This window comes from Camponotus vicinus, unplaced genomic scaffold, assembly GCF_025532165.1.
Source record: "Camponotus vicinus isolate PSW18456_S1 unplaced genomic scaffold, iyCamVici1.0 SCAF_12, whole genome shotgun sequence".
Classification (NCBI taxonomy): Eukaryota; Metazoa; Arthropoda; class Insecta; order Hymenoptera; family Formicidae; genus Camponotus; species Camponotus vicinus.
In genome coordinates, this window is record NW_028141948.1 from 15826871 (window position 1) to 15850248 (window position 23378).

The window sequence follows — 23378 nt, forward strand, 5'->3', positions numbered from 1 at the left end:
GAGGAAAAATTAATAAATTAGCACACATTATCTCTGTCGATCTTAAAATTAAAAAGCGCAAGGTGATGCTTTCATTGCTATAATTAAGAATCTGTAATCGAGATACTTTTTTTTATGTATGAATATTATAAAAATATTGAAATTTTTTCGCGATAAAAGTATCATCATCGAAAAAGACGGTTTCTCTGTATATTTGAGTATTTACCCTTTATGTATCCAAGTATGAATATATATCAGATTTCATATAATATACATATTATCAAAGATTCAGTTCCTGTAATTTCTTTCTTTAAATCCAAGTCCTTTTAACATATCAAGTTTATATATACAATATGATAATTAAAATCAAACCACGAAAAGACTAAATTACTAAATTTAACTTTAAACATATATATATCACAAAATGTTTTTTTTTAGTTAATTCAAGATAAAAATTACATCACAATTGTACCTGCATATTCAAAATTATAATTGTAAAATTAATATTGAAATTTTTCACATATTTTAAAAAACTATGCAGTTAAAAAAATCTAGGTATAGGAAAATTTAATTTTTCGAATACTCTTCATTTTTATCTTTAGTTTTCAATTTAGCCATCAAATCATTTTTCAAAACGAATTTGCGAATTCTCTTCGAGTGTGCGATATAAATACATTTTATAAATATTTTTCTTTTTTTTATTGTACACATATGTGACAAAAATTAATAATTCATATCTAATCGTCCTTCTTCGTATCGGTCTTGCCTCCTCTGATTCGTCCAGTACGACGAGCAGCAATAAGACCGATCTTACGACCGGCGCTGGTTCCACGTTTGACAGTAGATGCCTTACCAATATGTTGATGATTACCACCACCATGAGGATGTTCCACAGGATTCATAGCAACACCACGAACCTAGAAATATTCAAAATATATCTCAGATACAATATACAAACTTTAAATTAAGAATAAAAAACGAGTCTATATCTTGCTCAGTCAAAAAAGTTTCTACATGAAATTCTTCAGGTTTCAAATGTCATAATTACCATCATTTACAAAAAATTAGAATTTACTCTTATTGTATAATAAAGAACAAAATTACAAAACATACCTTGGGCCAACAATTCCTCTTTGCCTTGTACTTGTGATACGCTCTACCAGCTTTCAATATAGGCTTATCTATACGTCCACCACCAGCAACAATTCCAACCATTGCTCTGTTGTTAGAGGGAATGACCTTTTTTGCACCAGAAGGTAACTTAACTCTAGTTTTCTTGGTATCAGGATTATGGGTTATCACTGTAGCATAATTCCCCGAAGCTCTGGCCAATCGACCTCTATCGCCAGTCTTCTCTTCTAAGTTACAGACAATAGTACCTTCAGGCATAGTACCAACTGGCATTACGTTTCCAATTTGAAGATTGGCTGAAAAATTCAAAAAGTATAAGAGTTGTAATGATCATACTGTAAAAGGATAAAACATTAATTTTAGATTTCTGTTTAATACTGTTTGTTATAAAAATTATTGTACCTTTCTTTCCACAATACAAAAATTGACCAGTGTACATTCCCTCTGGAGCAATGAATAATTCTTTACGTGTCTTGAACTTATAAGGGTCACGAAAATGTACCACTGCTAATGGTGCGCCACGACCAGGATCATGGATAATATCCTAATAACAAAGATTTTAGTAAGTATCTATGCGATTGAAGGAACATTTCTGAAATACAAGAAAATATATCTTCAGAAAGAGCCTCTGATTTGACGTCATTTAATCAATCAGTTGTAAGTATACGAATATCATCATAAATACATAAAGTCGAATAATTTGTAGCAAGTTGAACCAAGTCCAACGTTAAAGTAAACTTAACATATCCCATTAAAGTTGCTCTAATTCTTTTCATAACAGAATAAGAAGTTGTTACAAACCTTTACGACACCTTTGATAAATCCATGCCTCTCAGAGTAGTCCAGAGAGCGAAGCTTTGGTGCTCCCTTCCTCCTCTTGGTGTGGGATCGGAAGACGGATCCCGCACCTTTACGCTGCGCACGAATTACTCGACCCATGGCTCAAAATCTGAAAAGAAATCACGGTATCATGCATAATATTCGTTACAACAACATTACCGCGTCACGTTGTGCATTCCTGCTGGTGTATGTTAACCTCAAAGTGACGCTCAAAATGCAAATCTAATATTCCGCGATTCGCGAAAATATCGAAAATATCTTGCATACGGATAGCAGAGAGAATTAATTAATAATAATTTTTAATTTCCTTCAACGGATCCGTTTCATATGCGTAAATTAAAGTGGATATTCCGCGCTAGCGAAATCTTACACATACCCAAAAGAGCCGACATGAAATAGAGAAGGGCAAGAATGGAAGTCAGCTGGTCATGGTGGGGGATATTGTGCTTCGAGGTGTGTTCAAAAATCCTATTCGTTGGATTTAATCGAAACCAAGACTTCTTTGTCCTGATTGGTCGACTAAATTCTGCTCTATCTCACGGGTAGAATTTCCGAACGCATCCTTGACGCGTGTCAACCCGCCAAATGTGACATTTCATATGATTGCTGCTCGCGCACAAAACTTAATATTTGAATAATGAATTGAATAATGAATTGTACATACTTTGATACGTATTACATTTCGGTGATATATTTTTACGCGTTAGATTGTAATAAACATAGATTAATAAATAAAATATGAATTAAGTAATATATATTAAACGACCTTTTAAGTTTGTTTTTTAATTTGCTTACACGCAAAAAGGAATCAATGGTCCAATTATTTTAATAATATTTTATTAATCTTATAAAATCTGACACTTTTTATTATAAAATTGTCTTATATTCAATTATTCTTTTATTAAAAAAAGGAGAATCTAAAATTTTATATTATTTAAATATAAACTTTTATATATTATTTTAATATACATGTATGTGAAAAACGATAAATGCTAAAATATTAATATAAAATTTACATAAAATTATATAAAATTTATAGACACATTGCGCGAAAACCTGAAAGCCACAATATAATATATCCCCACTAGATTTATTCGTATCGACGAGGAACTCGCGATGTTCTTTCATTTCAATTTATACGTTCGAAATGGATGGACGCGTCGGCTCGTTTTTCGTTCTTTTACTTTGCTCGTTAATCAATGCAAGAGATGTAGATCTGATTAGACAAAAAAGAATTGTCGGCGGTATCGCGGCCGCGCAACCACCCAAGGACGATCCGGTGGTTTTTGTGAATAAAAATGATCGACACGCGCGTATTATCGGCAATCGCGATCCTGACAAAGGATTCTACATCTTTCGTGGAATCAGATTTGGGGAACCACCGACGGGTCGAGCAAGGTTTCAGGTAAAACAAAAAATATAATACTGTCCGATAAAACGATTCATTATTTGTATATAAATTATGTCTCACGCGCGCATTTAACATAATTAAAAATTTTTATCTCTTGTGTTATATTTATTTATCGAATAAATGTATTACAATTAATTCTATGCTGTTAAAAATTAAAAGATTTAATCAATGCTTAATTTAATCATGATTTCCATCAATATGAGGAATTATAAATAAAAATTAAGATTATTAATAATGATTATTAATAATGCAGATTCGAGAATTTTAAAATTTGAAAAGATAGTGCGAAATTAATTATAATTATATTTGATCGTAAAAGAGTTTATTAAATTAAAATTTTTTATGTAACATCTACAAGTGCAAATAATTATGTGACTAAACCGTTATGTGATACTGCGATACTATAGGAACACAATGCGTACAATAATTAAATTCAATGACCTGTCGAGTAAACGTGTACTTTGCTTTAACAAGCAATCGCAAATAATAGCTTTCTTCCATATAAGAACAAGAAACCGCTATTATATATTTTATACATTGTTAGTACAAAACTTGATGGTGCGAAATTAAATAGGAAATATCATTTTTTATCTCTTGATGTATCCTGTCACAACAGCCCAATTTAATGAACTTGATATATATTATCAATCCAGCCCGGAAGGTAGAATAAAGCAAGCATTAGAATTTAAATATTGCATAAAGCGATAGCGAAGCATTAGCGAAGCACTATTCAACACACATTAATTAATTTTATGCAATTCTGCGCTTTTATATATCAATCAGTAAAGATAATCTTGATTTAATTTATCAACTATTATTAATCGTTACATATAACAGATTTATTATATAATATTAATTATATGTTTTCATATTATATATTGATTATAATTAAAAAATTGATTAATTTTAATAATAATTTTTACTCTTTTTTGAAACAAAATAATAGAGCCGTTGTTATTAAAATAACATACATCACGTAAGAAAAATAAATTTACAGCGAGCTTCACCTGTATATCTCGAAGGAGAATATAACGCCACTACTTGGGGACCTCCTTGTCCTCAGCCTGCCTATGATGGAACCAACAGAATTATAGGAAGCGAAGATTGTCTCTTTCTGAACATCTTCACACCATCACTGCCAGATACTAATAACGGTTATCCTGTACTGATATGGATTCATGGAGGTGGTTTTAGAAGAGGTGCAGCGTGTCAGTATGAAATGAGACATTTGATCAAAAAGAAAATGGTTGTAGTGTCTATCCAATATAGATTGGGGACGTTAGGTAACTGAAAGAAGCATTACAGACAGATAGATATAATTTTGATGTAATATAACAAAGAAAGAAAATAAGACTCTATTGAAATTTTTCCCAGGTTTTTTGAGTACAGGTACGCCGGAAATGCCGGGAAACAACGGGATGTTTGACATGATACTGGCCATCGACTGGGTGAAGGATTACATACACTTCTTCGGCGGTAATCCGAAGAAAATAGTAGCCTTCGGTCACGGTACCGGCGCCAGTTCTGCCATGATGTTATCGTTGTCAAAATTCTGCGAAAGTAATGTGTTGGCAATTATACATAAATATATATAATTTACCGCGCATTACATATTTTTTTATTAGTGTGATTAATGAAAGAGAATTATCACATTCTTTTACAGATAGTTTCAGCGGCTTGATCGCTATGTCCGGCTCAATTTTATCTCACTTCGCTGTCGACAAGAACCCTTTTGAGACGGCCAGATATATAGCGCGTAGAAATAGCTGTCCAATAAACGATACTCGAAGAATGGTGTACTGTCTGCGAGAATTGCCAATGGAAAAATTAATTAGAGTTGATTCCGAGTTAGAAGACATTCGTGCGGCCGCACGAGGTTTCGTCTCCAGTTTATCCAATCTACTCGGATCCGGTCCTGTCGTAGAAGGTTCCAATGACGGAAGGTATAAATTCACCAAGAGTTCTTGAAATTCCTTTTAATTTTACACATTCATTGTCGCATTGTGCAATTGCGTCTTTAAGATCGCTCCCGAACTTTATGACCGTGTCGCCGGAGGATTCCTTGAAGCTCGGCAATTTTCCATCTATACCGCTGTTGACGGGAGTCATGAGCGATGAAACGGGGGGTGCCGTTTTTGGTCAATACAGAAATGAAGTGCAAAATAAACTAAACATGGCTCCAGATTATTTGACCAATGATTTCATACCGTATTTGCAAGGGACTATTCCGAATATGCGAAACGGTTTGCGCTTCATCCCGCAAGCTTTCAGCGGCTACTTCAACATCTTTGGAAGTGATAGCAAGATGCGGAATACAATTGGAAGAGTTGCAGAAGCTCTGAGTGACTCGCTCTATAATGCTCCTGCATTTCTGACCGTCGATCACTGGTCCAAAAAAGCAAATGCGTTTTTATACACTTTTGATCATAAAGGAAAAAGAAATTACGGTAAAGACTTCCTTGCGGGATTGCCAATCGTTGACGCTAAACAATCATCGAATGGTATAATTTATGATAATCACAATAAAATAAATGTATCGAATTATTCATTTATACATAACATCGAAATTATTATCTATCTCGTAGGTAATTTGAATCACGGAGACGATTTAGGATTCATATTCAATCGAAATACAATTACCGGTGAAAAAATAAGCGACAACGATGAAGTAGAAGAAGTGGATGAAAATGTAACCGAAATTTTTACGGATATGATAGCAAATTTCGCAAGAAGCAGCGTACCTACTACGAATATACGCTCTAATGGCAGTGCTTGGATGCCGGATATAATTCCAAATTTCTCAGATAAAACAAATTCTTTCATTAGTATCACAACGGATCCGAAAAGCATGAATAATTTTAGGTAAAATTGCGCTGCGAAAAACTTACGAATTACATATTCATGCTGGTACATTAAACCGTGCCGTTTGCTATTAATGTTCTAGATACTGCGAAATGGGATTGTGGACCGTTGTGCCAGAACGATTGCAATCACCAATGTGTAGTTTATATAAAGCTCCTTTACAATTAATAAAACAAGGTACCACAGGAACAATATCTGTAATTCAAGAACCTATTAATACAATGAATGAATTTATTCCTGATCTTAAATCTGACCTCAACATCGCGAATCAATCGACCAATCAAAATACTAAAGAACCAAATAAAGGGAATACTACACAACGTAAAACAAATGGCAGATTATTACCAAAGGTACCTATACCGTCAATACCATTCGCTGGTTAAATTTGTTCAACTTCTTTTAGTTTATACACATATCTTTTTATTGTATAAATGTATCAAATAAAAAATATATATTAATCTAACTGCCAATTTATTTCTTCTTGAAATGGTTTTGGATCCTGTGCATTGACCAATTCTTCTTGACTTTCTGAATCATTCATCTCCACATGTATTTCTTTACCAATTTCAGAAAATTTCTGAAGAAAAATATCTACTACTTTTTTATCCGTTTCATTTGTACATGATATTAAATTTTCTTTGAGTTGTTTCTCTTCTGTGTTAACATGTGTAATGTATTCACATTCTACTTTATTTTCAATTGTGGAATTTATGATTTTATCAATATTATGCTGATTTTCTTCTTTATTATAGTGTATTTCACATTCTTCTTGTAATATATTTCCAGTTTTTTCTTCTTCACATAAATTCTCATCTTCCTGAGTTTTATCTATATCCATTATACTATTATTCGTTTCTATTAGTTTTATAGTATTTTTACTTGGAACTATTTCTACTGGTTCTGCAGTATTTTCACTCGGAACTATTTCTATTGATTCTATTGTATTTTCACTTGGAACTATTTCAGTACATCTTGAAGTAACTATTTTTGGCTGTTCACATATAAATGCTATATCTGTATCATTAGGAAGCTCTTCTTCAATTTTATCATTTTTATTTAATTTGCTAATGTTTTTATATGAATTCTTCTCTGTCTGAGATTTATCTATATTTAATGTGCTCTTTTTCTTTATTAATTTGATATTATTTCCATTCTGTATTATTTCTGACGCAATTATTTTTGGTCGTTTATGTACAGATAACGTTACATTATTTTCTGAAAGATCTTCAGTCCAACTTCTTTTATCTGACTTGCTAGTAATAGCAACTTCTTCTGTTTGACTTTCAGAAACATTTTCTGAAAGATCTTCAGTCCAACTTCTTTTGTCTGACTTGCTAGTAATAGCAACTTCTTCTGCTTGACTTTCAGAAACAAATTCATTATCAGGTTCCCTGCAAATTAACAATATATATTTTTGTTTAGAATTTCTCTCTTATACACACACACTCACGCATAATACATAAAATTAAATAAAACTTGAGATATTTACTGTTGTCGAGGTAATTGTAATGTAGGTGCAGCAGGATGTATAATTTTTTCTAATTCAGCTAATGCAAGTTTTGCTTCTTGAATGATGTTTATATCAATATCATAAGCTGCCATATGTGATATTTCTAAACAATATTGTATTGGAAATGCTAACGTAATATGTGGATACATTAGCAAAGCTTTTAAGACTTTGAATAGTTCCAAGCGACATTTGTGGTTTTCTTTATAAAAGCTTTGTTCAGAAGAATTTAAATAAAGGTTGTATAATAAAGGTATCACAGTATTCAGAACGTTCTAAAAAAAGAGATATTCAAATATCATTAGTCATAGAACCGTTTCGTTAATAATAAAGTAAACTTAGATAAATTTACCTTGTAAAACGTTTCTTTTAATAATATTGTACCACTGGAAAGTATATTATACAAAGTAATAAGAGCCTCTCTGCACAAATCTGGGTCTAAATGTCCACTTTTAATAGAATCTTTTCCATTATTCAAAACTGTGCTATTTTCATACTGACTTTGTTTAAAACGTTTTATGGCCCGTTTAGATAATTGCGGCGTTTTTTGGTGCATCTTAAACAGAAGATAATAAAATGATTTTTTATTAGATAGTTTATAGTAAATATATATACATTATTACACGGTTAATTTATAGTTTATGAATAATATATAGATTCTTTAATAATTCTTTAATGTATCAATTAGATTTATAAACATTGTTTAATTCATATCTAAAACTTACAGTTAATAATATACGATCTCGTTCTGGTATTATATCCTTTAATATGGAATTAATACATTCGTTTGCGATTGTCTCTATACCCGACAATGAACTAGTATTCATCAACCATGAACAGAGACATTTGTAAACCTGTATTTTTACACTTCTGAAAGGTTTACTATTGCTAAATGTTATTTGATTTTTTAAATCAGTGTTTGTCCATTGTAATACTGTTTGGAATAACTCTAATATTGTTGTCCCAAAAGGTACCAACTCCTGTGCAAATCTGAGAAACACACATTTATATTATAAATCATGCTGTACATGTTAATTAATTCAACATAAATGTATATTTTAACTTTTATACCCATTTATCAGTGCATCTAAAACTGTGAGCAAACTAATATGTAATTTTGGCAAGATTATGTATAGCATCTGTTCGTCAGAAGTTTTAGTTTTCAAATTTAATGGTGTAATCATTAATCCCCGATTTAAAACCTGTAAAATATTCTGAGGCAAAACTGAATTTCTTGCTTCATATCCACTGCAATTAAAAATCAATTATATATCTCAAGAATTATATTTAAAAGAGGATCATATTGAAATATAAATAATTATTTAGTGATATAAACTTAAGATTAGTACCGTAACATTGAAGAGAGATAGATGCACAAATTTGAAAATCTTTGTTTCTGTTTGTTATAATTCTTATCAGTTATATATGGTAATTCTAATAGATCCTGCTTTGTATCTATGCTTTTCAGCTCTATTAATTCACGGAATAATTGATCCATTATAGCATTTAAGTTATTACAAAGCAACATTTCATTATATATTAATCTGGTATACATAGGTGTAGCTTCTGTTGATTTAAATGAACGCTCTGTTGCTTTAGAAAAAAGAACATAGCATTTTGCGCTTGCATTAACCAAATTGTCATCAGTCGAATCAATTTGTAGTAATATCATTTTTTTTATCAATTCCTGAAAATATTAAAACGCTCATATATAATTTTTAATTTTTATAAATTTATAACTGTTTAATTTAATAAATTTAATATTCACAAAAAATTTTATATATAAAATATTTAGCTAATAATTAAATTTTGATGAATTTTGTTACCTGGAACCGTTCGCAAACTTCAGGATAATGATATAGCAAAACAGCTATTAAGTAATACACCGCTCCACATTTTGCATTTGTTTGTAAAGCACTAAGTGCATTTATGATCTGTTTAACAATTCGTGTGGAAATCTGTTTATGTAATTCTGGGATATTCTTACAATGTTCAATTAGAGGACCTAATACTTTACATGCCAGTGTTAAATCTTGTATACTACTATGTATGTTTTCCACTACTTTAGTGGCATTGGTTATCCAGAATAAACCATATTTTGATAATGTGTCCTTAGAACAAGTAGGCAGAAGTCTATCCAGCATGAGTAAACCATCGGATCGTGCTTGATTTAACCGAGAATTTATACTTTTTATAATACCCTGTTGTACTGTTTCGATCTAAAATATAACACGTTAAAAAGTACATTTGTAAACATTGTATAAAAATATTTTTGTAAAATTTGCAAAGAATACTTCATACCTTTTGGCTATCAAATGGCACATCGTCACTATCAGGGTGCATAAACTCCATTCTTCCTTTTATCTTTTATGAATTTTCGTTCGCAAGTGGGAAATGTAGTAAAAAAGTAATAATTGAAAAGTGAGGTTACTTTCGACTCACATATTTTTAAAATACGAGTGAATGAAAATTGGTCATATGACAAAGAGTGGAAGAGTGGGACCAATGATATGAATCCTGATTGGAGTCTCTCCTCATGGTACAACTCTGATTGGAGGATCTCTATTATCCTGTCTATTATCCTGTCGACTTCTACAGAGGGCGTTAGAAGAGTTTTCGCTGGATTTGATCAGTAGCTTCTATTCATAGTATTTTATAATTTCAGGTTCTTTCCGTTCTGCTAGTTCTGCGTTCTGCTCGGTATCAAGTATCAACAATATTTTTAGTGAAAATGAGCAATATATTCGCTCTCGAAGATGGTAAGTGAATAGAAATAATAAAATGAAGAAATAATTCAAAAAAAGAAACGTTTATATATAAGTGCTTCCTCGTTCACTTACAATTTACCGGTTAATCTGTAGTCCATTTTTTTATTCATAAAAATCAAAAAATCCTTTTCCATCTAGATCACTATGATGATGAAGATGCGGAAGAAATTTCGTCGAAACTTTGGCAAGAAGCCTGTTGGATCCTTATTAATGCGTATTTTGATGAGAAAGGACTTGTACGGCAACAACTAGATAGTTTCGACGAATTCATCGAAATGTCTGTTCAACGCATAGTAGAAGATTCACCACAAATTGATTTGCAAGCGGAAGCACAACATACTACGGGCGAAATAGAAAATCCTGTCAGGCACTTATTGAAATTCGAACAAATTTATTTATCCAAACCGACTCATTGGGAGAAAGATGGTGCTCCATCTCCTATGATGCCTAATGAAGCCAGACTGAGAAATTTAACATATTCCGCACCATTGTACGTAGACATTACTAAGACCATTGTAAAAGATGGCGAGGACCCTGTGGAGACCCAGCATCAGAAAACATTTATTGGCAAAATACCAATTATGTTAAGATCAAAATATTGCTTGCTCGCTGGCTTATCCGATCGCGATTTAACAGAATTAAACGAATGTCCGTTAGATCCCGGTGGATATTTCATTATTAACGGTTCAGAAAAGGTTCTTATAGCACAAGAGAAAATGGCAACAAATACTGTTTATGTATTCAGCATGAAAGATGGTAAATATGCTTACAAGGCGGAAATCAGATCTTGTTTGGAACACAGTTCGCGACCTACTTCAACTTTATGGATTAATATGATGGCCAAGAGTGGTGCTAGTATTAAAAAATCTGCGATAGGTCAACGCATCATTGCCATCATTCCCTACATCAAGCAAGAAATACCTATAATGGTAGTTTTCCGAGCTCTTGGATTTGTAGCTGACCGTGACATCCTCGAACACATTATTTACGATTTCGATGATCCAGAAATGATGGAAATGGTAAAACCATCTTTAGACGAAGCTTTTGTTATACAGGAACAAAATGTTGCCTTGAATTTTATTGGTACGAGAGGTGCCAAGCCGGGTGTAACTAAAGAAAAACGAATTAAATATGCCAGAGAAATTTTACAAAAAGAGATGCTACCACATGTTGGCATAAGCGATTTCTGTGAAACTAAAAAAGCTTATTTCCTTGGTTACATGGTACACAGATTATTATCAGCGTCTCTAGGACGAAGAGAATTAGACGATCGTGATCATTATGGCAATAAAAGATTGGATCTGGCCGGGCCTTTATTGGCATTTCTATTTCGTGGGTTATTTAAAAATCTGATGAAAGAAGTACGTTTGTATGCACAGAAATTTATAGATCGAGGAAAAGACTTTAATCTTGAACTAGCTATTAAGACGAAAATTATCACCGACGGCTTAAGATATTCACTCGCTACGGGGAATTGGGGTGATCAGAAGAAAGCGCATCAGGCAAGAGCGGGCGTATCACAAGTATTGAATAGATTGACTTTTGCATCGACGTTATCACACTTAAGACGAGTAAACTCTCCTATTGGAAGAGATGGTAAACTTGCCAAACCACGACAATTACACAATACATTGTGGGGTATGCTTTGCCCTGCGGAAACTCCCGAAGGTGCTGCTGTAGGATTGGTGAAAAATTTAGCCCTGATGGCGTACATAAGCGTCGGCTCACAGCCTTCTCCTATTCTCGAATTCTTGGAGGAGTGGTCCATGGAGAACCTCGAAGAGATAGCACCTAGTGCTATTGCCGATGCTACGAAGATATTTGTGAACGGATGCTGGGTTGGTATTCACAGAGATCCAGATCAATTAATGGCTACTTTACGCAAGTTGAGAAGACAAATGGACATCATTGTATCGGAAGTATCCATGATTCGTGATATCAGAGATCGTGAGATAAGAATATACACCGATGCTGGCAGGATCAGTAGACCTTTGCTTATAGTAGAAGGACAGAATCTGTTATTAAAAAAGAGACACATTGATATGTTGAAAGAAAGAGATTATAATAATGACGGGTAAGCGCTTGATATGATTCATTTGCTTCTTTAATTGTTATGGAAATGCACATTAATTATATCATGTTACAGGTGGCAAGAGTTAGTAGGTAGTGGTGTAGTAGAATATATAGACACATTGGAAGAAGAAACTGTTATGATAGCCATGTCGCCTGATGACCTTAAACAAGAAAAAGAATACGCATATTGTACAACATATACGCACTGTGAAATTCATCCAGCGATGATCTTGGGCGTATGCGCCTCCATTATACCATTCCCCGATCATAATCAAAGTCCTAGAAATACTTATCAGGTATCTAATTTATTATATATACATTTTTCTTTGACCTTTCCATCTATTTGCAAAATATAGTATAAAAACAGCTATATCATTTTTCAGAGTGCTATGGGTAAACAAGCTATGGGTGTATATATTACAAATTTTCACGTGCGTATGGATACTTTAGCTCACGTATTGTATTATCCTCATAAACCTCTGGTTACGACGAGATCCATGGAATATCTTAGATTCCGTGAATTACCAGCGGGTATCAATAGCATCGTCGCAATCCTGTGTTATACGGGATATAATCAAGAAGATAGCGTTATTTTAAATGCGAGCGCTGTCGAAAGAGGCTTCTTTAGATCGGTGTTTTATCGTTCTTACAAAGAGGCCGAGTCAAAAAAGATTGGTGATCAGGAAGAACAGTTTGAAAAACCTTCGCGTTTAACTTGTCAAGGAATGCGTAACGCTATATACGATAAATTGGATGATGATGGAATCATTGCTCCTGGTATTCGAGTATCGGGCGATGATGTAATTATAGGAAAAACAATTACTTTGCCAGAAACAGACGACGAGGTAAGTTGATTGACTTCTATAATAACAAATATTGTATTATTTAATTAATAAAGATAGTGAGGTATTAGACGATATTTTATCTCTTTCGTTTATACTTTCAGTTAGATAGTACAACGAAACGTTTTACAAAACGGGATGCTTCGACTTTCTTACGAAACAGTGAGACTGGCATAGTCGATCAAGTGATGTTAACATTGAACAGTGAAGGATATAAATTTTGCAAAATTCGAGTACGCAGTGTACGTATTCCACAAATTGGTGACAAATTTGCCTCACGTCACGGACAAAAGGGTACATGCGGCATTCAGTATAGACAAGAAGACATGCCGTTCTCATGCGAGGGACTTACTCCCGATATTATTATCAACCCCCATGCTATCCCTTCTCGTATGACTATTGGTCACTTGATAGAGTGCATACAAGGAAAAGTGTCTGCCAATAAAGGTAATGTATAGTTTTTTATTCATAAAAATAATATATAATTTTCATTTTAATTTAAATAAGATTATATATATATATATATATATTTTTCTAATGTGTATTTTTAGGAGAGATTGGTGATGCTACCCCATTTAATGATGCTGTAAATGTGCAAAAGATCTCCACGCTTTTACAAGAATATGGTTATCAGTTGCGAGGAAACGAAGTTATGTACAATGGACACACAGGTCGCAAGATTAATGCGCAAGTCTTTTTAGGACCGACGTATTATCAACGTTTGAAACACATGGTAGACGATAAAATTCACAGTAGGGCGAGAGGACCTGTGCAAATTTTAGTTAGACAACCTATGGAAGGACGAGCAAGGTAATTACGCATACTATTAGTCTCTAACATAATTTTTTCTGTTGTATATAAATACTCATATGTCCATATATTTATATAGGGATGGAGGACTTCGTTTTGGAGAAATGGAACGGGATTGTCAAATTTCTCACGGTGCGGCACAGTTTCTGCGAGAGCGTCTCTTTGAAGTATCAGATCCATATCGAATTCATATCTGTAATTTCTGTGGTTTGATTGCCATAGCGAATTTACGAAACAATACTTTTGAATGTAAAGGATGTAAAAACAAAACACAAATTTCCCAAATTCGACTACCATATGCAGCAAAATTGCTCTTCCAGGAACTCATGGCAATGAATATTGCACCCAGACTTATGATACATTAATACCTTTAGTTTATTCTACATATAAATAAAATATCTTCAGTTATATATACAGATTGTATACAATATTGTTGTGTAATGAAATATGTGAGGTGAATTATTTAGTAAACGATTTTTCATATATTTCTGAAAAGATATTATGGTCAAGAAGTATTTATTAATAATAAGATATTATGATCAAGGAGTATTTTTATTAATAACAAAATAACAATATTTTATTGTACATTAAACTTTTCACGATATTTTAGCGATAATTTTTTGTGATAAAAAAATGAAGCAAATGATTTTGCTAATTATTAATGTTACAGAAGCATTGAGCTGTATTCTTCATATTAATCGATTGCATTATAATTTAATTGTGCGATAATTGATACTAAAAATAGATACACACAAATATAAAGGCACGCACTCACACACATGCATATCTTCATATGATAAAAAAACATGTTAATATATATACATATATGTATATATATGTTTTTTTCTTAATTGTCATTACTGCATGAACAAGATGTAGTCTAAACATCTACATAAAATCTACATGGAAACTGTTAATTTAATGTGTTATTCTGTTGAAAATTATTTCCAAAAAAAAGATATAACATTAAAGTTTGTTTAATGAAAATAATCCAACATATTGAAACATTAATGGTTCAAAGTTCTTACGTGACATACATCTAAGATACAAAATTTTGCTCTACAGACAGGGCAAGTACATTTGGAGGACAACCATGTTTCTGGTGCATTCTCATCTTGCCTCGAAGCAAACCTTAAATAATAATAAGTTTATTAAGAATATACTTTAGCTACATGATTTAGCACAAATAAGAATAATTGAAAATAATAATGGAAATAAAAGATATTAACCATTTTGCCATACATTCTATACACCACATTGGACGACAGTAACATGTCGTACAACCGTCAGAATCTCTACTTTCGGCATTGCTGCATAATCTGTTCAATTTTATATTTGAAGATGCTTGCATGCATCCAATGCATTGATCCAGTTCCTATATATATATATACATGTACAAATCAATAATTAAAAACGAGTTTTAAGAGAATTTAAATAAAAAATAATTGAACTAGAACAATCACGTCACTTGATACCTGGGTAGTATCGTAGGCTGGATTTCTATTAACTTCCTCTTTGAAAGTATCGATAAATCTATCGAGCAAAGTTCTGTGAAATGTTATATTTTGCAGTACAATAATTGGTCGCGAAACTTTATCTTGCAAATCTTTAAAATCCAATGCATTTAATCTTATATCAAATGCTTCTGCCATTGCCCGTGTGGGTTTCACCTGCAAAATTATGTGTATAAGATTCTATTAATTTAAATGTTAATTTATATATAATATTATTGTTATACCTGTATATTGATAAATTGAACTTGATCTCTCGTTGTTGGTGACATTAAGTGTGTGTCGCTCTTATTCACAATTAGAGTTGCATCACTTTGATGCGCCACTTGCAACTTATAAGGTGTAATCTTAATAATCCAATTGTCCGTTGCTACAATACGAGTTACACTACTTGTGACGATAACAATTTTATCTACTCTAAAATAAAATTGTATTATTTTAAATAATAAATCCAGGTACTTATAATACTATTTAAAAGTCATTAATAAATAAGAATATTTCTTCTGAATGAACCTTCGATATTCTACATTGATGTCAGAGGCGACAGACGTCCATGACATATTATTATTACTGTATACAGAAAGATTTTGCGCTATCGGATGCGTGGCCCAATCGTGCGAGGACCATTCAAAGACCTTATTTAATATGTAAAGCGGACCGATCGTAAAGCAAAAAGCAATCAATAGCCCAAAGAAATTTCCACCGACGAGGAACAATTTTGTGGCGTCTACATGACCGAAGAAAATTAATCCTAAAATATAGCCTGTGTAAAAGAAAAAAGAGAAAAAGTTATATACAAATCTGTGAAAATTTAGAATGACAGAAACAAGGGTGATTAAACCCAAGTTAAAAAAACTGTGCATTACCTAAAGGGAGCATAGAGTGTACGAGTAATGTAACTATGCTTCTTCTAATATGATACTGTATAAAAAACTCATTTTCGCTACCGAGCCAATTGGCGAAAATGTCTTTCACAGTCAGTCCCGCCGAGACGAATTCCGTTGGCGGATAGACGATACATCCGGACATCAGAAGATAAAATAAAGTGTAGAAAATTAAAGCAGACATTGCTTTTTCATCGAAGAGAAGACTTCTGACAGCCAGCGTAATGATCTAAGCGCGCTGCAATATTATATTTCGTAAGTTCTTTTAGCACACAATTCTTTTTCCACCTTCCTTTAAACTACAAATAAAGAATAATAACATGATGATGGATTACATCCAATATATTCCTTTACAGCATGTCTATAAAATCACTGGAATCCATGGAAGTCGGTGACTGAGACCTAGATTCGGCCTAGGCTGATACGAGAATTTCCTATTCGATTTTACAACATCGGATATATACGTTTGTTTATATTATATTAAAATTCTATACACACATATATTTTTTCCCTGTCGATGATTATAGGTTAGACTACACCTATTTATCACTGATCATCAACATGCATGCTGTTAATGTCGTAAACTTAATTATCGACATCTCTCGAATACAAATTTACCCACTGTTGCAAAATAGTTTGAATTTATTCCCACCAGGCCGGTCATGTGCATCAACATATGGCGATATGTCAGATGTTAGTAAGATGTTTATGTATTTGGAAAAATGTATCTCCCAAATATTTTACGTATAAAAAATATTAGTGTCTAGCTTCTATTCAGTAAACAAGAAATCATTAAGGTGACATTATCACAATGTTCAATAACATCTAATATTTCCAATATGTAGTTTTTAACATTGATAACATTTATCAAACTGTCCTAGCAAAACATTCAACAAGTATTCGGAGTAATATAATTCTGATAAAATAATTTTACATCGTTTAAAAAGATTATACTATCTCTCAGATAACATTTTCAAAATGTTTGCAAAATATTTGTGTTAAAACATTCAGACAATACACAATATTTTAAAGTATTGAGCTAACATATTTTACTATGTGTGTGTGTGTATCCATATGTATATGGAAAGAAGGAGTGTAATATAAATTATTTTCATCATCACAATATATAATATTTATATAGACTCAGATAGCTAATTTGCAAAGTTGCTGTCATATTATCAACAATTATTGTTGTATTACAAACATAATAATATGCATGATCAATCATATTAATCAATATGGCAGTAATTAATCACACTTTTCTGAGTAGGAATGATTTTGTGTAAAAAAATAATAGATTATTTTCGGGATTTTAAAATATTAAAACTAAACTAAAAATTAAAGTACGTTCCAGGTTGTATTACACGCGCTCTATAAATGTGATAGGCTGCTCGTTCGAAGGTTCGTTACACGATTACAGGAAGTTACATGATTCCCGTCGCGACCTACTCTCCATTGAGAATATGAACGTCGCCAGTTTGCCCCGCCTTATAAGGATACTGCTACACCTACATCCATGTTGTCTCGCTATCGCCTTTTCGCTCGATCGAACCGACAATAAATAGGCAATGCATCCACTTCAATTCACCCACAGTAAAGGTAGCTATATCAAGTTGAAAAACATGTATTTGAAAAAAATATATCTCAAGAGCATTTTATATATGGAAAGAATAGCTACTGATGATTGCTGATGATTCGCGTCGCACGTCCAATATTGTTTTATTTTTTGTAAAATGATTCGTTATAATCAAGGGATACAATAGAAACATTATAAGAATAATACACTGATTATTCTAGAACGGAAACACATATACATATACACGTTTAATAGCTATAGAGTTCATTATTCTCTATGATATTTGCAGCACACCCAGGTAGAACATGAAACTCATAATGACATCATTATGACGTCATCATAATTTTATTTATCACTTAAAAGTTACCTAAACAAAAATGATTAAAAAATGAGTTAAAGATGACAAAAAGAATCATAAATTTTTAAGTTCAATAATCGCATTATATAATTTTAAAAAGATTATGTTGCTTAAATATAATTAAAATATACATGAATAATTAAATAAATAAGTAATTGCGTAATATACTTATTTATATATATATAAATAAGTCACCAAAACATTGCCAAAAGTATATCAAATGAGATCATGATTTTTCTATGACTTAAAAATGATTTTTAGGTGACGTCATAATGATGTCATTATGAGTTTCATGTTCTACCTGGGGCAGTGTTCTCTAAAATTATCTGGTTCGTTTAAATCGTTTTCGACTAGCGACAATCTTTTTGGTTTACACTTTATAGCTTTTTCCAGAAAACGTACAAAAATAAGAGATAAGTAAATCGCAATGCATATGCAGAAAACGCAGAAATATTACAGAAATATTATTATTAGAATGATCGAAAGATATTTAAAGAAGCCACGTACAATCAGTAAACGATGTTTTTGCGGATTCTATCGCTAATTACAAAATAATGCAAAAAAAGTGATTGAACTTTATAACGTTCGCATGATTATGATTATAATTGCAAATGTGATTGCGTAAAGGCCATCACACATAAAATTCCATAAGCACGTAAGACGTAAGCGTAAGGAAATCGACCAATCACGGTCGAGTATTGGCCCCTCCAATTGGTCGATTTCCTTAACTCTTACGTCTTACGTGCTTATGGAATTTTATGTGTGATGGCCTTAATCCTACTCCTACGTAACCCATAGACATATACTGTACCCTAGACCAGTGATACCAGAATGGATACACTAGCAACGCAGTAAATTATTTCGCATAGAGTATAACTCGGCGTTCCTGTTACTATAATTAATAATTGTTTTTATCTATATTCTTTATATTAATGTTATTTACATGACTATTATGTCTTCTTTTTCGCAATTAATGCGTTATTAATTATACCTTAAACTGCTGTTTGTGTTTAAATAAATCGCCATATTGAACTGCACTGCTGCACTACCTCAAGACCTAGGGCAGGCAGTGCAGTGAACTGTTGCACTGAACAGCATTGCACTGCTGAAAAGAACAGCAGTATCTGACGTCACTTCTACTAAAAAGAACGTTTCAGTGTACACTTTCTGAACTAGTGCAGCCAGTTCAGCTAAAAAGAACAAACCTTATATGTGTATATATCTTGAAAAGTGTCATATGCTATAGTTGCGATTAAGGATGCGGTTCAGTAAACGCTACCAAATGCTCTGAGCGCTACGCTCCAAATACCTTCAGAGGAGTGGTTCACGAATGCTACGAGTACTATAATTGCTACACAAATGAACCAGGCTACGCTACAGCTAAACCTTATGAGGAGATGCGTTTGTAGCATCTTCGTAGCAAATATAACGTATTTTATGACGTCATAAGGTTTACTGTAGCATTTCGTAGCGGTAGGTGAACCAACCGTAGCGATAGGTGAACCAACCGTAGCGCTGCTACAAGTGCTCTGCAGTACTTGTAGCGCTTACTTAACCGCACCATAATATATAATACATTCCAATGGGTTACTATGGCTGCGGTCAAAGTGACGCTGAGGATGCTTTGAAGCGTTTGATTGACCAATCAGGTTACAGAAATCTTTACTCCTTTTACCCTGATTGGTCAATCAAACGCTTCAAAGCATCCTCAGCGTCACTTTGACCGCACCCTAGGTATAGTATATATATATCTATGACGTAACCGGATGCGAAGCGTGACGAGGTCATTGATGGCAGCGTATGCTCTTGGAGCGTAAGTCGGGTACAAACCGAGGCCATAAAAGACGTTATAACCGTCGTTCCGGTTTGCCCGGTTCAGTGAGTTAAGATCGTTCGAAGGAGCTCCATTGCCAGCTTCGTTCAAACGGCTATTGGAAATACTTTAGTAGAGATTGACGCAAGAAGTCTTTGTCGCGCAATTCGATAAACGTCTCTCAACATGGTAAGAAAATCCGTTGGCTTCGTTCAGCAGGAAAAGCTGCTTTGCAACTGTGTAAAATTCGTGAATCTGATTGGTGTATGCTCTTAGATTCAGTCAAAATTAAGAGCATACACCAATCAGGCTCACGAATTTTACAACAGTTGCAAAGCAGCTATTTCTGCTGAACGCAGCCATCTTTATATATTTTCTATAAAAAAGAAACATAATAAATACAACTTTTATTATCATTGTTCAGAGAGAGAGAAAGATTTCAATTTAGAAAATCTCAATTTAATATTCTTATAAACTGGTCGAGGTCGCGATCCGTCTAGCGCTTCGTCTTTAATTAGCAACAACGCAAAAAAAAGCTCGCGACAATTTTGCCGAGCTTTTTCGAGACAAAAAGCTGCATTCTATTTACATTTCACCTCTGTATAGTATTCTAGATACATGACATACATAATACGTCGTATTATATTCGGACTACAGATATATTCATTATTCGATAGTAGTTAAAGAAAATCTTTTAACAAAAAGAAGTAAATTAAGCTCAAATTTAAATGCTGCCACAATACATCTTGTAATATTTTTTTACAGCGTGAGTGCATATCCATCCACGTAGGACAGGCCGGAGTACAAATTGGGAATGCTTGCTGGGAATTGTATTGCCTGGAACATGGCATTCAACCTAACGGACAAATGCCCTCAGATAAGATCCTGGGTAGCGGTGACGACAGTTTCAATACCTTCTTTAGCGACACCGGTGCTGGAAAGTATGTACCTCGAGCTATTTTCGTCGATCTTGAACCCACCGTCGTGGGTAAGTACGATAAATATATAACAATATTATATTATTATTATTGTGAATAATTTAAGACAAAAAGTGAAATTGAAACTTTTCAAATCTTCGTTTAGATGAGATACGCACAGGCACCTATCGACAACTATTTCATCCAGAGCAAATGATCACCGGCAAAGAGGATGCTGCTAACAATTATGCGCGTGGCCACTACACGATTGGCAAAGAGATAGTAGACCTTGTTCTGGATCGCATTCGCAAACTGGCGGATCAATGCACGGGACTACAGGGCTTTTTAATCTTCCACTCGTTCGGCGGCGGCACCGGCTCCGGTTTCACGTCCCTGTTGATGGAACGACTATCGGTCGATTATGGTAAAAAATCGAAGCTGGAGTTCGCGATTTATCCGGCGCCTCAAATCTCAACAGCCGTCGTCGAACCGTACAATTCAATCCTCACGACGCATACCACCCTCGAGCACTCCGACTGCGCATTTATGGTAGACAATGAGGCCATATTCGACATTTGCAGACGTAATTTAGACATTGAACGACCGACCTACACCAATTTGAATCGATTAATCGGTCAGATCGTATCCTCGATCACAGCTTCGTTACGCTTCGACGGCGCACTCAATGTCGATCTGACGGAATTTCAAACAAATCTGGTACCCTATCCCAGGATTCATTTTCCTCTAGTCACCTACGCTCCTGTCATATCCGCGGAAAAAGCCTATCACGAACAACTCTCCGTCGCCGAGATAACAAACTCTTGTTTTGAGCCAGCAAATCAGATGGTTAAATGCGACCCGCGTCACGGAAAATACATGGCTTGCTGCATGTTATACAGAGGCGATGTAGTACCGAAGGATGTTAATGCGGCGATTGCGACCATCAAGACCAAGCGCAGTATACAATTCGTCGATTGGTGCCCCACCGGATTCAAGGTCGGCATCAATTACCAGCCACCGACTGTCGTTCCTGGCGGGGATCTTGCCAAGGTCCAGCGTGCTGTATGCATGCTCTCCAATACAACGGCGATCGCCGAGGCTTGGGCGCGGCTCGATCACAAATTCGATCTCATGTACGCAAAGAGAGCCTTCGTGCATTGGTACGTTGGTGAGGGGATGGAAGAGGGCGAGTTCTCGGAAGCGCGAGAGGATCTCGCTGCCTTGGAGAAGGACTACGAGGAAGTCGGTATGGACTCCATCGAGGGCGAGGGAGATGCTGCGGATGAATATTAAAGATTAGCGATTCCTACTCTTCTGTATACTCTTGTATTTCAAATATCTATACCATGCGCTCTTGCCTGTTACCAGTTATTTTCTTATCGCTTTTCTCCGACTAATCTTGCAACGGAATATAAAACAAACTACTATGGTAACTTTATTTTCTGATTCGATCTTTTACGTATCTTGCGATATATAACATCTTCAACAAGGAGATTGTATTCGCTTTGTTATATCACTCGACTACTTGAAGAAACAGCGCTATTAAGAGATGTATATAAGCACACATCTAAAAATACTTTCTCGTATATTTTGTAATATGATTTATATATTATATCAACCATTACAATATAATAAATTGCATTAATATATACGTCTTCGATCGTACAGTTATTATCAATCATTATATGATACGCGAATACTATAAGGATAGGAAGAGAAGAATGAGAAAAAAGTGGAAAATGAGCGAATTTTTTCATAGATGTCTAGTCAGCGTATAAAATCATACGATCTCGCAATGAATCGTCATCCGAAGAAGAAAACTTGACATGAATTCGATTGAATCACGAACTCGCAATTTGTTGTAGATGTAATGATAGCGATGATAATTGAGTTGACCTTAATAATATAATACTCTATTAATAGTAATATAATATCTTTTATAATAAGACCAAATAATAGCGATGGTAAATAATAGTCGTTAACACATTAATTTCACGATTCAATAAAACAATATAAAATAAAACATAGCGGCAATATTGCCGCTTCGCGCAGGCATAAAACTTGATAAAAACTTTTAAAGCAACGTGCATATATAC

At 33.7% G+C, this 23378-nt stretch overlaps 6 protein-coding genes across 14 annotated transcripts; 3 read left to right on the plus strand and 3 right to left on the minus strand.

The window, feature by feature from the left end:
• Positions 1 to 663: 663 nt before the first annotated feature.
• On the minus strand, positions 664 to 2411 carry Rpl8 (ribosomal protein L8). The gene is made up of 5 exons (XM_083085499.1): positions 2327 to 2411; positions 1912 to 2059; positions 1513 to 1654; positions 1093 to 1406; positions 664 to 896 (listed from the first exon to the last, which is right to left on the minus strand). The coding sequence occupies exons 2-5, from the start codon at positions 2047 to 2049 to the stop codon at positions 717 to 719; spliced, it is 774 nt and encodes a 257-aa protein (XP_082941625.1). The 5' UTR covers positions 2050 to 2059; positions 2327 to 2411; the 3' UTR covers positions 664 to 716.
• Positions 2412 to 2558: 147 nt separating this feature from the next.
• LOC145963482 (esterase FE4) lies at positions 2559 to 6686 on the plus strand. Of its 2 annotated transcripts, XM_083085476.1 has the most exons (8): positions 2565 to 2606; positions 2990 to 3355; positions 4359 to 4644; positions 4736 to 4921; positions 5025 to 5304; positions 5384 to 5862; positions 5947 to 6223; positions 6306 to 6686. In XM_083085476.1, the coding sequence occupies exons 2-8, from the start codon at positions 3098 to 3100 to the stop codon at positions 6604 to 6606; spliced, it is 2067 nt and encodes a 688-aa protein (XP_082941602.1). In that variant the 5' UTR covers positions 2565 to 2606; positions 2990 to 3097; the 3' UTR covers positions 6607 to 6686. The 2 variants fall into 2 exon arrangements, with proteins under 2 accessions (XP_082941601.1, XP_082941602.1); XM_083085475.1 differs by having other exon boundaries at positions 2559 to 2606; positions 5384 to 6223.
• Positions 4672 to 10210, minus strand: LOC145963481 (proline-, glutamic acid- and leucine-rich protein 1). Of its 5 annotated transcripts, none has more exons than XR_014436181.1 (9): positions 10032 to 10210; positions 9557 to 9949; positions 9080 to 9417; positions 8802 to 8978; positions 8456 to 8720; positions 8083 to 8286; positions 7713 to 8005; positions 6578 to 7614; positions 4672 to 6418 (listed from the first exon to the last, which is right to left on the minus strand). XR_014436181.1 is itself a non-coding variant. In XM_083085473.1 (8 exons), the coding sequence occupies exons 1-8, from the start codon at positions 10080 to 10082 to the stop codon at positions 6678 to 6680; spliced, it is 2658 nt and encodes an 885-aa protein (XP_082941599.1). In that variant the 5' UTR covers positions 10083 to 10210; the 3' UTR covers positions 4672 to 6677. The 5 variants fall into 5 exon arrangements, 2 of the variants coding, with proteins under 2 accessions (XP_082941599.1, XP_082941600.1); XR_014436180.1 differs by having other exon boundaries at positions 6569 to 7614; XR_014436182.1 differs by having other exon boundaries at positions 4672 to 5746; positions 6250 to 7614.
• Positions 10211 to 10386: 176 nt separating this feature from the next.
• Positions 10387 to 15652, plus strand: Rpii140 (RNA polymerase II subunit RpII140). Its single transcript, XM_083085472.1, has 7 exons — positions 10387 to 10489; positions 10637 to 12572; positions 12645 to 12867; positions 12955 to 13416; positions 13518 to 13860; positions 13965 to 14223; positions 14303 to 15652. The coding sequence occupies exons 1-7, from the start codon at positions 10462 to 10464 to the stop codon at positions 14586 to 14588; spliced, it is 3537 nt and encodes a 1178-aa protein (XP_082941598.1). The 5' UTR covers positions 10387 to 10461; the 3' UTR covers positions 14589 to 15652.
• LOC145963487 (E3 ubiquitin-protein ligase TM129) lies at positions 14757 to 19670 on the minus strand. Of its 3 annotated transcripts, none has more exons than XM_083085489.1 (7): positions 19544 to 19670; positions 16601 to 16856; positions 16248 to 16497; positions 15962 to 16151; positions 15699 to 15893; positions 15453 to 15598; positions 14757 to 15354 (listed from the first exon to the last, which is right to left on the minus strand). In XM_083085489.1, the coding sequence occupies exons 2-7, from the start codon at positions 16800 to 16802 to the stop codon at positions 15231 to 15233; spliced, it is 1107 nt and encodes a 368-aa protein (XP_082941615.1). In that variant the 5' UTR covers positions 16803 to 16856; positions 19544 to 19670; the 3' UTR covers positions 14757 to 15230. The 3 variants fall into 3 exon arrangements, with proteins under 3 accessions (XP_082941615.1, XP_082941612.1, XP_082941611.1); XM_083085486.1 differs by lacking the exon at positions 19544 to 19670 and adding an exon at positions 16939 to 17365; XM_083085485.1 differs by lacking the exon at positions 19544 to 19670 and adding an exon at positions 16954 to 17363.
• Positions 18031 to 22933, plus strand: LOC145963485 (tubulin alpha-1 chain). 2 transcript variants are annotated; one of them, XM_083085483.1, is made up of 3 exons: positions 18031 to 18217; positions 21131 to 21353; positions 21449 to 22933. In XM_083085483.1, the coding sequence occupies exons 2-3, from the start codon at positions 21233 to 21235 to the stop codon at positions 22573 to 22575; spliced, it is 1248 nt and encodes a 415-aa protein (XP_082941609.1). In that variant the 5' UTR covers positions 18031 to 18217; positions 21131 to 21232; the 3' UTR covers positions 22576 to 22933. The 2 variants fall into 2 exon arrangements, with proteins under 2 accessions (XP_082941609.1, XP_082941608.1); XM_083085482.1 differs by lacking the exon at positions 18031 to 18217 and adding an exon at positions 20321 to 20554.
• Positions 22934 to 23378: the final 445 nt, after the last annotated feature.

Bases quoted from the DNA above. Each gene is read 5' to 3' on its own strand.
- Rpl8 (XM_083085499.1), bottom strand. From the start codon at position 2,049: ATGGGTCGAGTAATTCGTGCGCAGCGTAAAGGTGCGGGATCCGTCTTC. The intron at 1,655-1,911 runs GTTTGTAACAAC...CTTTGTTATTAG, and splicing joins TTATCAAAGGTGTCGTAAAG to GATATTATCCATGATCCTGG. The intron at 1,407-1,512 runs GTACAATAATTT...TGAATTTTTCAG, and splicing joins TTTGTATTGTGGAAAGAAAG to CCAATCTTCAAATTGGAAAC.
- LOC145963482 (XM_083085475.1), top strand. From the start codon at position 3,098: ATGGATGGACGCGTCGGCTCGTTTTTCGTTCTTTTACTTTGCTCGTTA. The intron at 5,305-5,383 runs GTATAAATTCAC...TGCGTCTTTAAG, and splicing joins GAAGGTTCCAATGACGGAAG to ATCGCTCCCGAACTTTATGA. The intron at 6,224-6,305 runs GTAAAATTGCGC...TTAATGTTCTAG, and splicing joins AAAAGCATGAATAATTTTAG to ATACTGCGAAATGGGATTGT.
- LOC145963481 (XM_083085473.1), bottom strand. From the start codon at position 10,082: ATGGAGTTTATGCACCCTGATAGTGACGATGTGCCATTTGATAGCCAA. The intron at 8,721-8,801 runs GTATAAAAGTTA...TGTGTTTCTCAG, and splicing joins TTAGATGCACTGATAAATGG to ATTTGCACAGGAGTTGGTAC. The intron at 7,615-7,712 runs GTAAATATCTCA...GTTAATTTGCAG, and splicing joins TTACAATTACCTCGACAACA to GGAACCTGATAATGAATTTG.
- Rpii140 (XM_083085472.1), top strand. From the start codon at position 10,462: ATGAGCAATATATTCGCTCTCGAAGATG. The intron at 12,868-12,954 runs GTATCTAATTTA...ATCATTTTTCAG, and splicing joins GTCCTAGAAATACTTATCAG to AGTGCTATGGGTAAACAAGC. The intron at 13,861-13,964 runs GTAATGTATAGT...GTGTATTTTTAG, and splicing joins AAAAGTGTCTGCCAATAAAG to GAGAGATTGGTGATGCTACC.
- LOC145963487 (XM_083085489.1), bottom strand. From the start codon at position 16,802: ATGTCTGCTTTAATTTTCTACACTTTATTTTATCTTCTGATGTCCGGA. The intron at 15,599-15,698 runs GTATCAAGTGAC...ATATATATATAG, and splicing joins CAGCCTACGATACTACCCAG to GAACTGGATCAATGCATTGG. The intron at 15,355-15,452 runs GTTAATATCTTT...TTATTATTTAAG, and splicing joins ATAGAATGTATGGCAAAATG to GTTTGCTTCGAGGCAAGATG.
- LOC145963485 (XM_083085482.1), top strand. The intron at 21,354-21,448 runs GTAAGTACGATA...ATCTTCGTTTAG, and splicing joins TCTTGAACCCACCGTCGTGG to ATGAGATACGCACAGGCACC.